The sequence below is a fragment of the Osmia lignaria genome, chromosome 6 (assembly GCF_051020975.1).
Source record: "Osmia lignaria lignaria isolate PbOS001 chromosome 6, iyOsmLign1, whole genome shotgun sequence".
Lineage (NCBI taxonomy): Eukaryota > Metazoa > Arthropoda > Insecta > Hymenoptera > Megachilidae > Osmia > Osmia lignaria.
This window is the reverse complement of record NC_135037.1, coordinates 1,010,134-1,023,792: the sequence shown is the minus strand read 5'-3', so window position 1 is coordinate 1,023,792 and position 13,659 is coordinate 1,010,134. Positions and strand designations below refer to the sequence as shown.

Below are 13,659 nucleotides of genomic sequence, written 5' to 3'. Positions count from 1 at the left end.
TAAATTTACGGGGAAAAATCGTTACTTAAAAATCACTCCCGTACTTTTTTAGGTCAGTGTTTTTCGTTAATAATTAAAAAACGAAGCTTCAACCAACATTTTGATAAAGGAAAAAGTTGTTCAGAATCATCCTAGCAACCCCCCATTTCTGGGTATTACAGGAGTTATGAGACACCCTGTATAGGTTTTATAGGAGTCAACCTATGAAAGTAAAGGTCATATATACAATACATTTCAAGATTTTTACAGTGACTTTTATTTCTATAAATAGAGCTGCATATTTTGTTTTCAAATAAGTTGATTCTTTGCAATATTCTGAGTAAAAAAATATTAAGATGCAAGTTATTTTCAAGTTTGAACAAAGATCATTGTGAAACCTTTGAAGAACTGTTTATAACTCTAATAACAGTAACTATGCAACTTATGTTTATTGGAATTTTTTCTCTTTAATTTACGAGTATGTACATATTATCTCTACCCTTAAAACCTTGAACTCTTTTTCTTAACGAGTTTTTCTTAAACGAATTTCTGAATATATTATCTTAATGTTAGCCATTTTATTTACATATAAATTTTTACTTTGTTAGGAGTAAAGAACTGTATTTGAAATATTCTTTCAGAGCTGCCAAAGATTTAGAGGAACGTCGTAGCCATTATGAACCTTCGCTTGGACCCGGTGTACCAGATGAAATTGATCATCTTCTTAACTTCGATGACAATGATTTGGTACCACATTTTCAGAGGGTCTCCATATCGGGAGAAGATACTTCTGGGGTATGTCAAAGCATAACATTACAATATATGTACTAATTTCTTAATTTATAAAATTTTTCATTCGATGTTTGAATAATAGTTTTCAGCCAATATACGAATTAATAAATATTCAAAATGTACCGACTAGCAGCTGATTAGACGACGAAAAGTCGATCGATTGACCTTGAATTCTGAGTATTACTGATAACTTGATAAAGCATAGAAAGAAAAATACAATGTTTTTCTTTATCTTCATTAGTAATTAAGGCTGCTCCTAGCATTATACAACCGGAGCACTTTCTTTCTTATATTTTTATTATTGTTATATTGCTATATTTTACAACTTTTGTAATTTAAAACGCATATAATGCTAATATTTGATCACGCCACCCTTGGCATCTATATTTTTTATATTTGCTTTCCATATTTTTTCGGCAATTTTCTACCATTTCTGGGTCGTGATACCATACGAATATAATTTTGCCAATTAACTGTTGTTTGTTAGTTATTGTCTCTGATGCAATGCGACGCTTTAATAATTCCCATAGATTTTCTATTGGCTTCATATCTGGTGAGTTTCCAGGCCACGGTAAAGCTTGAATTTTTTTATTAGTTAGGTAGGCTGTTATGGTTTTTGCTGGAAAGAGTATATTTCACTTTTAAGGAATACATAATAGCATTGGAAAAATAAAATATATAAGTTTTCCATCTGTTTATAATAATTTTATCACCCACTGTATGTACACTGACGATGAGTTGCATTGAACTTATTGCAGTGAAGTTGGCTACATATTCACTAACGCATTCACGCCGCGTCGGTGAGTGAATGCGTGGCCAACTTCACTGCGACAAGTTCAATGCAACTCATTGTATGTACTACACCTAAGTAACCTTCAATAACAAACACCCAAAGTTCATCCTTCTATTCCTAATGATTCATCCGAACTAGTCATCTCCGAACCTTCACCTGATGATCTCATCCCTTACCGACCATTGGTCTTACAATAACTCCAACCTTCCTATTTTTCCGATTCTATAAAATACCCAACACTTTTTCTTCCGGGTCAGATTTTTCCAAACCATCTTAGGAACTAGAGTCTACATTTGTAACGACGAATTTTGTACCTAAACTTCGCTTGTATTTCATGTTGTAATCGAAATAAATAAATATCGCGAGTGGAATACAAGTTATTTGATCTTGTCATTTTTAATGAGTGATTCTTATAGATTTTTGTGTGCTGAATCCGAATCTCTAAACAATTTTTATCTAACTTTTATAGTTTTCGAGATAATCAATCTTAAACACAAATTGCAAATATTCAACTTTGAAAATGCTTCATGCTTTTACAATATTTTTTTTTATCTCCAATGATCTTTACAATTTGTCCTAAGGGGACATTCGGTAAATCGTTATATCGGGATTCTGAGTGTATAGTAGAGCCGGCATTACACTAACGGAGACAAATAGCTGACGTAAAAAATAAAGTGAAGAAATTGTAAGTCGCTCTCCTCTAAACTTAGCATAAACTAGTTACAATGTTGTTCATATCGGGTGTGGATATGTTCATTTTGTCTTCTTATATTATTACGTCACAATAAATACAATAAATTAATTACGTTTATTCTGTGTAACAGTATACATATGTATATCCTATTTTAAATTTCTAGGAAAAGAAACCTTAAGAATGTCTTCTTACGCAAGAAACCTTTGTTAGCTATCATCATCCCCACCAAGTTATCTAAAGTTCGTGATTATTATGGCATACTTTTATAAGAAAATTTATATTATCACTTACAAATAGCATAATTTCTTTTATTTCTAAAGTTCAGTATATAAGATGATAAAAAAGTGCTTGACAACTTTGATTCGAAACAAAAAAGGAACACTAAAAGATATCAAGATTTTATTTAAAAATAATTTAATTTACCGCTAAAAAATTTAATTTAAGAGCTTTTCAAAGTGTTTGCTCTGAAAAGTAACAGAATGCTGATAAATAATCTTTTAATAAACTTTTATTATAGAAAGTCGCACGAAATGAAAAATTCAACAAAAGCACGGAGACGCATTATAATGAATTATGCAGTGCATTCTGCATAGCCAGCTCTAATAACACAACAGAGCAAGAGCATGACTTACCAACTACTTAGGGACTAAATAAACTAGATATAGTCGAGGGAAATTTAAACGTTTTACTCTAACACATTGCTTATTAAAAAGTTATTAACAATAAAAGATTGAAAAATGTACCGTTAGTATTCTAAAAATCTGAATTTTCTCCGCATGAAGTGCTGCCATGTTAGTTAAATATTCTAGTATTGAAACCGATAAATACGCTTCGCACCCCCACCTCTAAAAAACTAACCTAACCTACCTTAACTTGATATCTACTTTATAATCATAATCATGAAAAATAAAAAAGGGGTTAAAGGGCCGGGGAAGTGGGGGAGAGGAGCAAAGCCCTGATCCCTGCACTCCCACCCCTAAAAACATACTGACTTAATCAAACCTAATCACAACCCCTTTTTTTTGTCACGATTATGATTGCAAAATGAATATCAAGTTAAGTTAGGTTAAGTTAGATTAGCACTTAAATGATCGGCATCTCAGCATTAAAACACGATAAATCTCGTGAGTGGTCGTTTAAGTGTTAAGTTAGGTTAATATTTTTTAGAGACAGGGGTGCAGGGGAGGGGCGAAGAATATTTATCAGATTTTTGGAAAAATAACGGTACATTTTTCAATCTTCCATTGTTAATAACTTTTTAATAAGCAATGACCGACGATTAAATTACAAGTAAAAATTACACAGGAAGTTATCCTCTATAATATATGTCAAGGTCACGGTCATTGGAGTGGGCTCTCCTAAATGGGAGTTTTACCGGAGAAAAAAGACAAAATGCCATTCTCGATGTTTGCTCATAACTTTCGTCCATGTTGGTATTTTCTTTTCACACTTCGTCTTATCTAAGATGTTATAAAATGAGATATAAAATCATTCCCCCGCTCCATTTGTTTTTCAGCAATGGCAGTTTATATTTTTCAAGGTCGAATTTTGTTATGTTCCCGTAGATTCACTGCGAAGTTTTTTTTATGTATAATACTCTATAAATGACTCTGCAGAATGAGATAGGTTTGAAACAAATTAGAAACTGCAAATACATACATACATTTAAAATGAAAATTAAGATATATACGGAGTATATACGGATTTAACTACTTAATAAGGACCTAAGCAGCTCATTGTTACAGACCTATAAACTACGTTCTTTTTATTGTTTTAATAATAAGCTGATACAATTGCGTTTTTCATTTCATCGAGTATGTATTGTGGTCGCATTTTGTTTCTTAGACTAAGGTTACAGTGGTTTTGTATTCGGACAAACTGGCATTCGGATGAGCTCAGTACGTCAAAACATGCCTATAGATTCTTATGAGTATACATTTATAGCATTCAAATATTTCATTTATTAGAACGTCAGTTTGCTTGAATACGTATTCAATGTAACATTATCCATAAAAGAAAATTGTGTCGCTTAATAATTATAATCATTAATTATTGGGTATACTTCCGAAAGGCCCCATCACCCCAGGACAACCAAACTTCGGACTTATAGTAATTGAGGGACGAGAAATCGAATGAGACCATTTTCAGAACTGGCAAATAAACCGTTCTCGAGATATACAGGGTATTCTAAAAGTGCGGAAACCCCTTATTATCTTGATAAGAACGCATTTCCGCGCAAAATGACTAACCTAACCTAGGTTAGGGTTGAGGTTAGGGTTGAGGTTAGGGTTAGGGTTAGGGTTAGGGTTAGGTTAGTCATTTTGCGTGGAAATGCGTTCTTATCAAGATAATAGGGGGTTTCCGCACTTTTAGTATACCCTGTATATCTCGAGAACGGTTTATTTGCCAGGTCTGAAAATGGCCTCATTCGATTTCTCGTCCCTCAATTACTATAAATCCGAAGTTTGGTTGTCCTGGGGTGATGGCGCCTTTCGGAAGTTTCCCCTAATTATTAATTAATAATTGTTCTCAATTATTTTTTGTAACTGACATTTTTTAAATAATTGTTGAAAAACAACCTGTGCATCGATTGCAGTAAAAGTCTAAAAATATTTACAACGTGAAGTTTTCATTTCGTTATAAGAGTCGCGCTTTTGTAACTTTGTACCGAGTGAATTATTGTACACCTTTTCTATAATTAAAAGTGTGTAATTATATTTATTATTATCTTTGTTGTAAGAAAGCGATTTATCTGAAAAGCAACGTTTCAAAAAATTGATTTCATGCAGCAGTAGTTGTAGCAAAGACGACTGTGATTATAATCTTGGAAATAAAAGTTTGACATTCGATATGTTGGAGGAAGCTGGAAGAGAAGTTATTTCAGTCGAAATTTCACGTTGTAATTTTTCTCAAAAAGAATGTATTATTTGTAATTGCAATGTAAGGAATAGATTACGATTAGTCGTAAGAGTTAATACGTATCTTTTAAATAAAATTTGTACACACCTCCAAAGATATTTACATTGTTGAAAAATCATTATAAAAATAATATCATATTTGAAGATGAATTTTCGAATATTAAAGTAGTATCCCTGATTCTTGATATACCAATTAATGATTTTTAAATTCTTTTTATACGAATGGAGAATAAAGCCAAATCTAATATCTTCAATCAATTTCGAGATGACACCGTCAGTGAAAAATTAAGATTACAATTAACTGATCTTGATCTTGTTATGCAATATACTTTCTCTTCGGCTGAAAAAAAATAAGTAAAAAAAAAAAAGATTTCACACTTTTTTTGATCAGACTAAAAACTGGAATATCATGTCCTTTTGCATAAGGTCTTATTGTGACCTGGTTAGAAAATCTTCAGGAACTGACATTCTACCTAAATGTATAGGCACGAAGAAGTTAAATATAAACTTTTTGCTACAGCGACCGAATCCAATCGCAAGAAGTGGCGAAACGGATTACTTCTGATAACAGATAATACTTACGTACGTACGTCATCAAAAAAGTACTAAGAATTTGTTTGAAAGGAAGATTTAGAGAGATTTACATTTGTGTAAACCTTTTAGTATATGTACTACAGATGGGTATATAACTGCTTTTTAGAGATCCTATAATTCTAATGTAAATATCGCGGTTTTAGGAAACGGTAAAGATTTTTAGAAGTTACTTAGATCACACGATATTTTTATAGTTGACAGAGGTTTTCGAGATGCTATCGACTGTATAGAACTAAAAGATGTCAACGTTTTTATACCGATATTCCTTCCAAAAGACAAAAAACAATTAAGTTGTAACGATGCCAATTATTCTAGAAAAATAATATAGGTTCGATAGATTATATTAGAAGCTGTCCATGGTATTAAAAAAAAAGTGGAAATAATTAGATCAAGAAATACGTAATGAATCGTTAGTATATGCATCATAGTATATCATCATGTTTTCGGAGCATTCCATAATAGATATATGTATATGTTCAATAAGCCATTATTATTGTATTAATAAGCGACTCTACAGATGAATACATTAAGAACGAATTCATTAAAGATTAATAAACAATACAAATAAACATACTTTGAACATATATGCCGAGAAAAAGTAACTGTTAAAATAGCAAATCCAATCTTATAGATTAAATAAAATCGAAATAGATGATTTTCCTGCATTGTATGAAAGCGATATGATCAAATTCTGCTCGAATCCCTATCAATTTGTTACATCAGTTTCATATTTAGCGGAATATTTTTAGAATGGAACGTTTAATATAAAGATAGGGTTATCTGAAGAGAACTTTTGAAGGCTAAAATATAATCTCGAGACAAAGAAACAACAAAAAATATTATGTATTTCTGAGAAACGATTCTGATAAAGATGGAATTGAATGAAATGGAATAGATTGAATCTGGTTGGTTTTGTAAATGTCTAAACGGGTTAAGAATCTGTGGATTCTGCGTATCTACGTGTTGCTTCAATTGTAATTTTTCAAAGGAAGATGTAGAATAAATGATTAGCTTTCCAACCGATCAAGGAATTGAATTCTTTATTTGAAATTGGACATGTTGTAATAAATGAGGACTAACGAGATGAAGAATGAATTCATTCACTCATATGAATTAATAAATATTCTGATTTTTACAATTTTTTTAAATTTCTTACGTCTGTATGACTGTAAAAGTATGTATGTGCAACTCCGATTTGATTTAAACCTATCTCATACTAGCTGGTTACCCGGGTTTCGCCCCCGGAGGACATATGTAATAAAACACGCAAATAGATGATTGCGTATATTTACATTTACACCAATAGATTTCCGCATCACCCTTGAGGTTCTATTGTGAATGCGTTTTTTTTTATTTAGTGGTTTCTCCAGTAGGCCTATTCCACTTGTATAGTCTGTTCGGCCTAATTTTCGATGAAACGTTGACTGTTTTACCGACGCGGAATTCGGAGTTCGGCCTAATTTTCGATGAAACGTTGACTGTTTTACCGACGCGGAATTCGGAGTTCGGGGCCTCGACATGACTCCAATAATCTTTCCTTTAATTGCAATAAACAATTTAAATTTAGCACAACTACCCAATGTCAGGCAAAATCTCTGTAATTATTAAAAGTCATGGTTGTGTATTAAGCGATGTATAAATCAAAATAAGAATGTGCAGATCAATATACATGTTAACACGAGCTTGCACTGTTTTCGCATTTTGTAATTTTGCTAAAATTAACTTACAATTAGTAAAAATTATAATTGAAATGTTCTACTATAATTACATTGTGAGTTACAGACACCTATATGTACATTATAATAGATGATAGATACTGAATATATCTCACTCTTAATTAGATTCAGGTCTATATTCATTTGCATGTAGACAGGAGATACGAAGGGTTCTATAATTCATCCCTGAATCTAGATTTGCGCCTTTAGAAGTTGATTAGAACAAAATCCTGAAATATATTTTTAATCATTTGTATGGATGGACCTTCGTAAGCAAAAACCAAGTCGATATCTCATCGGGCCTAAGAGATATTGACGAATCCGTGTAAATAGATTTTAACCCTTATTACACTTTTAAGGGTCGAATTTCTAAAAATCCATTCTTAGTGGGTGCTTACGCCATAAGAGGAAAATACACTACCCGAATTTCATGTTTCTAGGTTCAGGGGTTTGGGCTGGACGTTAATGACGGGGGAATCCACGGGATCGTAACAAAATTCGACTTTATAAATTGCCATTACTGAAAAACAAAATGGGTGGGCGAACGTTTCTATAACTAATTTTATAAAGGTCTTAGACAAAAGTAATAACGCGAAGTTTGAAAAGAAAATACTAATATGGACGAGAAAATACGAAAATGTCATTTTGCCTTTTTTCTCCTACAGAAGTTCTCGTAGACTCTACAATACATATAGAGGCTTAAGCAATGACATATAAGGGTTTCATATCAAATACTATAAATGAAGTAAAAATCATTAAATTTGGGAGATGGCTCGGAACAAAAATTGAAAATTGTATGCTTATAACTTCTGAATTTCTAAATTCCTAAATTTTTAAGTTTCTAAATTTGTAAACCTGTAAATTTGAAAATATAAAAATTTGATATCGCTCACATCTGATCGCTACACGCATCTGTATACCGGTGCCTGGTGAGCTATTAAGGGGCACTTTATCTGCCCATCACTGCTACAGTTCGTGTTATAATAAAATTGATATCCTTCATAAAATGTATTATAAAATTCATAATACTACATGTTCTTAGGTTCCCTTGGAGGACCTCCAGCGAGCATCTCGGATGTTGGTTCAAGCATTGGCAATACGGGAAAAATACATGAACAATTCTAAGCAAATTTTTCCTTCTATAACATCACGATTCCTACGTAGTGTTGACAAAAGGCCAGTGAATAGCGATGATGAAGTTCAACATGACGATCGTAAAGCTATTGCAGGTATTGATTTAAAATTCATAAATTTATATTGATTTCATCGTATTAATCTTTCTTATACGTACACTGAGTTGCATTGAACTTGTCGCAGTGAAGTTGGCTACAAATTCACTACGCATTCACGCCGCGTCGGTGAGTGAATGCGTGGCCAACTTCACTGCGACAAGTTCAATGCAACTCTACATACATACATATAGAGTGTTTTTTAACTGATGGTAGAAGCCACAGCCGACTCTAGTACTAGCCATGCTGAACAACGTGGCAACACCGCCCCCGTGACAATCGGGAGTCCTATTTTCAAAAACAGAGTCCTGTGCTCGGAATTGTAATTAACGTCTCTTTTAATTAAAAGCTGTAGTAATATACACTATTTTGTGTTAATTATGTATAAACAATACATAAACGTTGCAACTATGGCAAGTAGAAGTGATGTGGTAGTATAAAATTGTTATAAATGTGATATATATTTTGTGTACTCTCGAAGTAGTTTGGTGTTGTGAAGCATGATATTTAAAATATTTACAGTGGTTTCAAGAAAATTTAGGTATGAAGCAAAATGAAACCATCTTTGGATCAAATTGAAACATTTAAGAATTGATAAACGTGTATATAAGTTAATAAAAACCTTGAAACAAGCGAAATTATTGGAACGAAACCAAAGAGGTTATGTGAAGTCCAGAGAGTAGTCGGGAGTCTGACGACGTTGATTGGCTGAGAGTCTGGGAGTCCGGGAGGCAGATAGAGTAGGGTAGATGTTGATATATTCAGACCGGACTCCCGCGGTGTTGCCATTTTTACTTCAGCACGGCTAGTACTAGAGTCGGCTGTGTAGAAGCGGATAAATGGTAAATATAGATGAGAAAATACGTAATGGATATGGAATAACATTTTTTCACGTGAAACTTTCCTTTTCAAGAAAATTAGTTTTAAAAACGGTTAAACTTCGTCTTAGGGGACCAAAAATTAACGGGTCCAAAATATGTGTTCTTGTAGTTTTTGACCTGAAAAGTCCGAAAATGCAAGTTAAAATTCCAGGAAACCAATAGTTTAAAAGATACGAGTATATAAAAATGTGTGTACTTGGCGTACTTTGACAGGACAGTACGATGTCATATTGACTCTTCCCCGCATCCAATCCTTTGTTTGGACTCTATTTGTTGGGTGTGAGTACCTTCAATTCCTATCAAACCCGAGGGGATATTGTTTATAAAAAAAAAAACTTAACCTTAGGTATACCGGGTTTAGGCCACCACTTATATAATTCTGTTTTACCGACGGCGACTCCACTCATTGGACAAAATGGCGTCGTACTGACCTGTCAAAGTACGCCAAGTACACACATTTTCATGTACTCGTATCTTTTAAACTATTGGTTTCCTGGACTTTTAACTTGCATTTTCGAATGTTTCAGGTCAAAAACTATAAGATTTGATACTTTTCATCCAGAAATTTTTGGTCCCCCAAGACGAAGTTCAGCCCTACAAACGATGAGACTTGCCTCACGACATACTTGGAGAACAAATTTCAAGTATCAGTTTATTAGATATAAAATTACTCGGCTACCCAAGAGACGAAAATAAAATAAAAGAAAAGACGATTCTCCTGTGTTCGATTATTTCGCTGGCAACCGGCTAGCCAAATGATTTTGATTACTTTTATATCTCACGGATATCCAGATACCTGGCTATTTTATATACTCGGTACAAACCTATAGCCCTATTGAAGACAGACCTACATAACCTGCAAATACAACAATGAGATTTAATCTTACATATACAGACCTATACAGGGTGTTCGACAACAGGTGGGAGATCTTTTAAGGGGTGATTCTAGGGATCAAAATAAGATGAAAATCAAGAATGACGAAATAGCGTTTATGGCTTTGTTTTCCAGTAATTAACGTTTAAAAATTCGAGTAAAAAGCGCCTAAAACCTGCGATCTGCCCAGCACCGACGACTGAACGTCAGGTCAGCAGGGGTGGGTACAGTCATAACCAAGAATCATTGAATACCTCGTGCTATTCTGTTTCTTGTATTCGGCTTTCTCTTCTTGGTTATGACTGTACCCACCCCTGCTGACCTGACGTTCAGTCGTCGTTGCTGGGCAGATTGCAAGTTTTAGGCGCTTTTTACTCGAATTTTTAAACGTTAATTACTGGAAAACAAAGCCATAAACGCTATTTCGTCATTCTTGATTTTCGTCTTATTTTTATCCCTGGAATCAACCCTTAAAAAATCTCTCACCTGTTGTCGAACACCTTGTATATCAAGACATACCTCAAGGTACAAATATAAGTTTTATCGTGAAGAAGGCATTTAATGTCACATTATGTTGTTAAAAAAGGGGTGTACCATGTATCAACTTCGTTTCCACGTGCTTGATTATTATACAGTACTTGCGAAAATACAAACACGAACGTTTCTAAAGGAAGTTATTATACATACATATGTATTTTAATGAGGAAGTTGAACGTAGAGTGAAGACTTTTTTTTTTAATACTTTAATTCTTTGAAATATTCAATAATTGTAGAAGTTACTTAATAATGTCAGTAATATACAGGGTGTCTCATAACTCCCGTAACAGCTGGAAATGGGGGGTTGCTAAGGTGATTCTGAACAATTTTTTCCTTTACCAAAATGTTGGTTGAAGCTTTGTTTTTGAATTATTGACGAAAAACACTGGCCAATGAGAGCGCACGCTCAACCTTGGGAGCATTGCCTCTCAACCGCGCTTGGTCGTGGTCGTGAACAAACGCATTGATATGAGTCCCATCGAAGTTGTCGCAGTGAAGTTGGCTACACATTCACTAACACATTCACACCGCGTCGTCGGCACCTCGCCCATCGGCTCACCGACGTGGCGTGAATGTGTTAGTGCGCCAACTTCACTGCGACAACTTCGATGGAACTCAGGTATCTAGGGAAACGTGCGGCTATTTAAGACGATGTAACATTTGTCGCACACTTCTCTCGATACCCACACTCTACTAATACGTTTGTCCGCGACCACGACCGAGCGTGGTTGAGCGCGCGCTCTACACGCGCTCTCATTGGCCAGTGTTTTTCGTTAATAATTTAAAAACGAAGCTTCAACCAACATTTTGGTAAAGGAAAAAGTTGTTCAGTATCACTCCAGCAACCCCCCATCTCCGGCTGTTACGGGAGTTGTGAAACACCCTGTATTTGTGCATCAGTCAGTGCGTAATGACTTTTGGCCCACTCTGTATGTATACCGCAGTTCACCAGAGTCCATAACTGCGACGCGCAGGTTGGAAGATGGTGGGGGAACGCAGCGAGCTCTCTGCTAATCGCTTTCCACTTCGTTTGGGAATATCGCCAATCAGGGCGAAGATGCGCACTGGGGAAGCGCGAAGAACGAAAACTGGTCTTTTCGCAGTTATGGACTCTGAAAAGCTCCTATTGAAGAAATAGATATAAAATATACGATGTTATTAATAATATGTAATTTTGTAAACATAACGATAATGTTTGTTCCGTATAAATAATGTTATTATTAGATCATCCTGTGCACGCGCCAGCATCACGAGGAGATCCCTGGGAATGCGTATTTCCTGTGACAAAAAATTACAAAATTTCACCCGTTAATGGTGTTTTTAATGTATACGCTAACGAAGAAGACTTAGCTAATGGAAAGCCTATTCCTTACTCGTATCCTGATTTAGCAACTTTTGTTAGAGATATGAATATTCTCTGTACAATGATCGCTGACGGCCCGTTAAAATCGTTTTGCTACAGAAGGTTGAGTTATCTCTCATCTAAATTTCAATTACACGTACTGTTAAACGAACTTAGAGAACTTGCCAGTCAAAAAGCAGTTCCCCACAGAGACTTCTATAATATCAGAAAGGTTAGTATAGAAAAACAGTTTTATTAAAGAACAATATTTCTTGAATAGTTTAAGGAGATTGACGAATTTTTTATTTTTAAAATTCCTATATTTTGAAAACTTTTATTTTTAAAGTTTAAAGTTCTAAAATTTTGAGATATTGAAAATTTGGATTTCCAAACTTTTAAATCCAATTTTTGTCATTTTGAAAATTTGAGATTTTGAATTTTGATACGTTATAGCGAATAGTGGAAACCTTTTCCTACATCACCATTTCTCGTGCAGAAGTTTACCTACCGTACTCGGTATTATACAGAAATTAAAAATTGTCATATTTAAGCAGTTAAGAAAACATAATATACATGTTTTTCCTGCTGCGAAGTTCAACCCTCTTAAACATTTAGATATACAGGTCCTTATATAAAGTTCGACGAAACGTAACTTTTATTCATTTCAGGTTGATACTCACATTCATGCAGCATCTTGTATGAATCAAAAACATTTACTAAGGTTTATCAAGAAAACTTTAAAAAATCATGCAGACGAAGTTGTTACGTGCTCAAAAAGTGGAGAAACGATGACTCTTCAAGAAGTGTTTCAGTCTATGAATTTAACGACTTACGATCTCAGTGTGGATATGTTAGATGTACACGCAGTAAGTGCGAATTAAATTTTTAAAGAAGCAAATCTATGATAAATATTGTATAGTTTACATATAATTTTTATTTTAGGATAGAAATACGTTCCATAGATTTGATAAATTTAATGCCAAGTACAATCCAATTGGTGAGAGCAGACTTCGTGAAGTATTTTTGAAAACTGACAATTATTTGAATGGTAAATTTTTTGCAAGAATAATTAAAGAAGTTGCCAGTGACCTGGAGGAATCAAAGTACCAAAATGCGGAACTACGTCTCTCAATTTACGGTAAAAATCCAGAAGAATGGGATAAATTAGCAAAATGGGCTATTGAAAGTAATGTTTATTCAGACAACGTGCGTTGGCTCATTCAGATACCTCGACTTTAGTAAGTATTTTCATTAGACTTTATATGTATACATATAAACATCTATAATATAATTACCATTTATTAACTAATC

At 33.9% G+C, this 13,659-nt stretch overlaps 1 protein-coding gene and 2 long non-coding RNA genes across 18 annotated transcripts in view; 2 read left to right on the top strand and 1 right to left on the bottom strand.

Moving 5' to 3' along the window:
* Positions 1 to 13,659, top strand: part of AMPdeam (AMP deaminase) — a 52,149-nt gene that overhangs the window by 35,912 nt on the left and 2,578 nt on the right. For 15 of the 16 annotated variants that reach the window (XM_076688713.1, XM_034318752.2, XM_076688712.1 and 12 more), the window contains 5 exons: positions 621 to 774; positions 8,528 to 8,714; positions 12,231 to 12,580; positions 13,017 to 13,214; positions 13,291 to 13,586. In XM_076688713.1, the coding sequence (XP_076544828.1) occupies positions 621 to 774; positions 8,528 to 8,714; positions 12,231 to 12,580; positions 13,017 to 13,214; positions 13,291 to 13,586 (1,185 nt within the window). Of the gene's footprint in view, positions 1 to 77; positions 216 to 620; positions 775 to 8,527; positions 8,715 to 12,230; positions 12,581 to 13,016; positions 13,215 to 13,290; positions 13,587 to 13,659 lie in introns of those variants that run through there. The other variant, XM_034318755.2, reaches the window with a different exon arrangement.
* LOC117601687 (uncharacterized) lies at positions 9,653 to 9,939 on the bottom strand. Its single transcript, XR_004580776.2, has 2 exons — positions 9,801 to 9,939; positions 9,653 to 9,712 (listed from the first exon to the last, which is right to left on the bottom strand). It is a non-coding gene; the product is annotated as an uncharacterized LOC117601687 (long non-coding RNA).
* LOC117601690 (uncharacterized) lies at positions 9,916 to 10,196 on the top strand. Its single transcript, XR_004580778.2, has 2 exons — positions 9,916 to 10,034; positions 10,123 to 10,196. It is a non-coding gene; the product is annotated as an uncharacterized LOC117601690 (long non-coding RNA).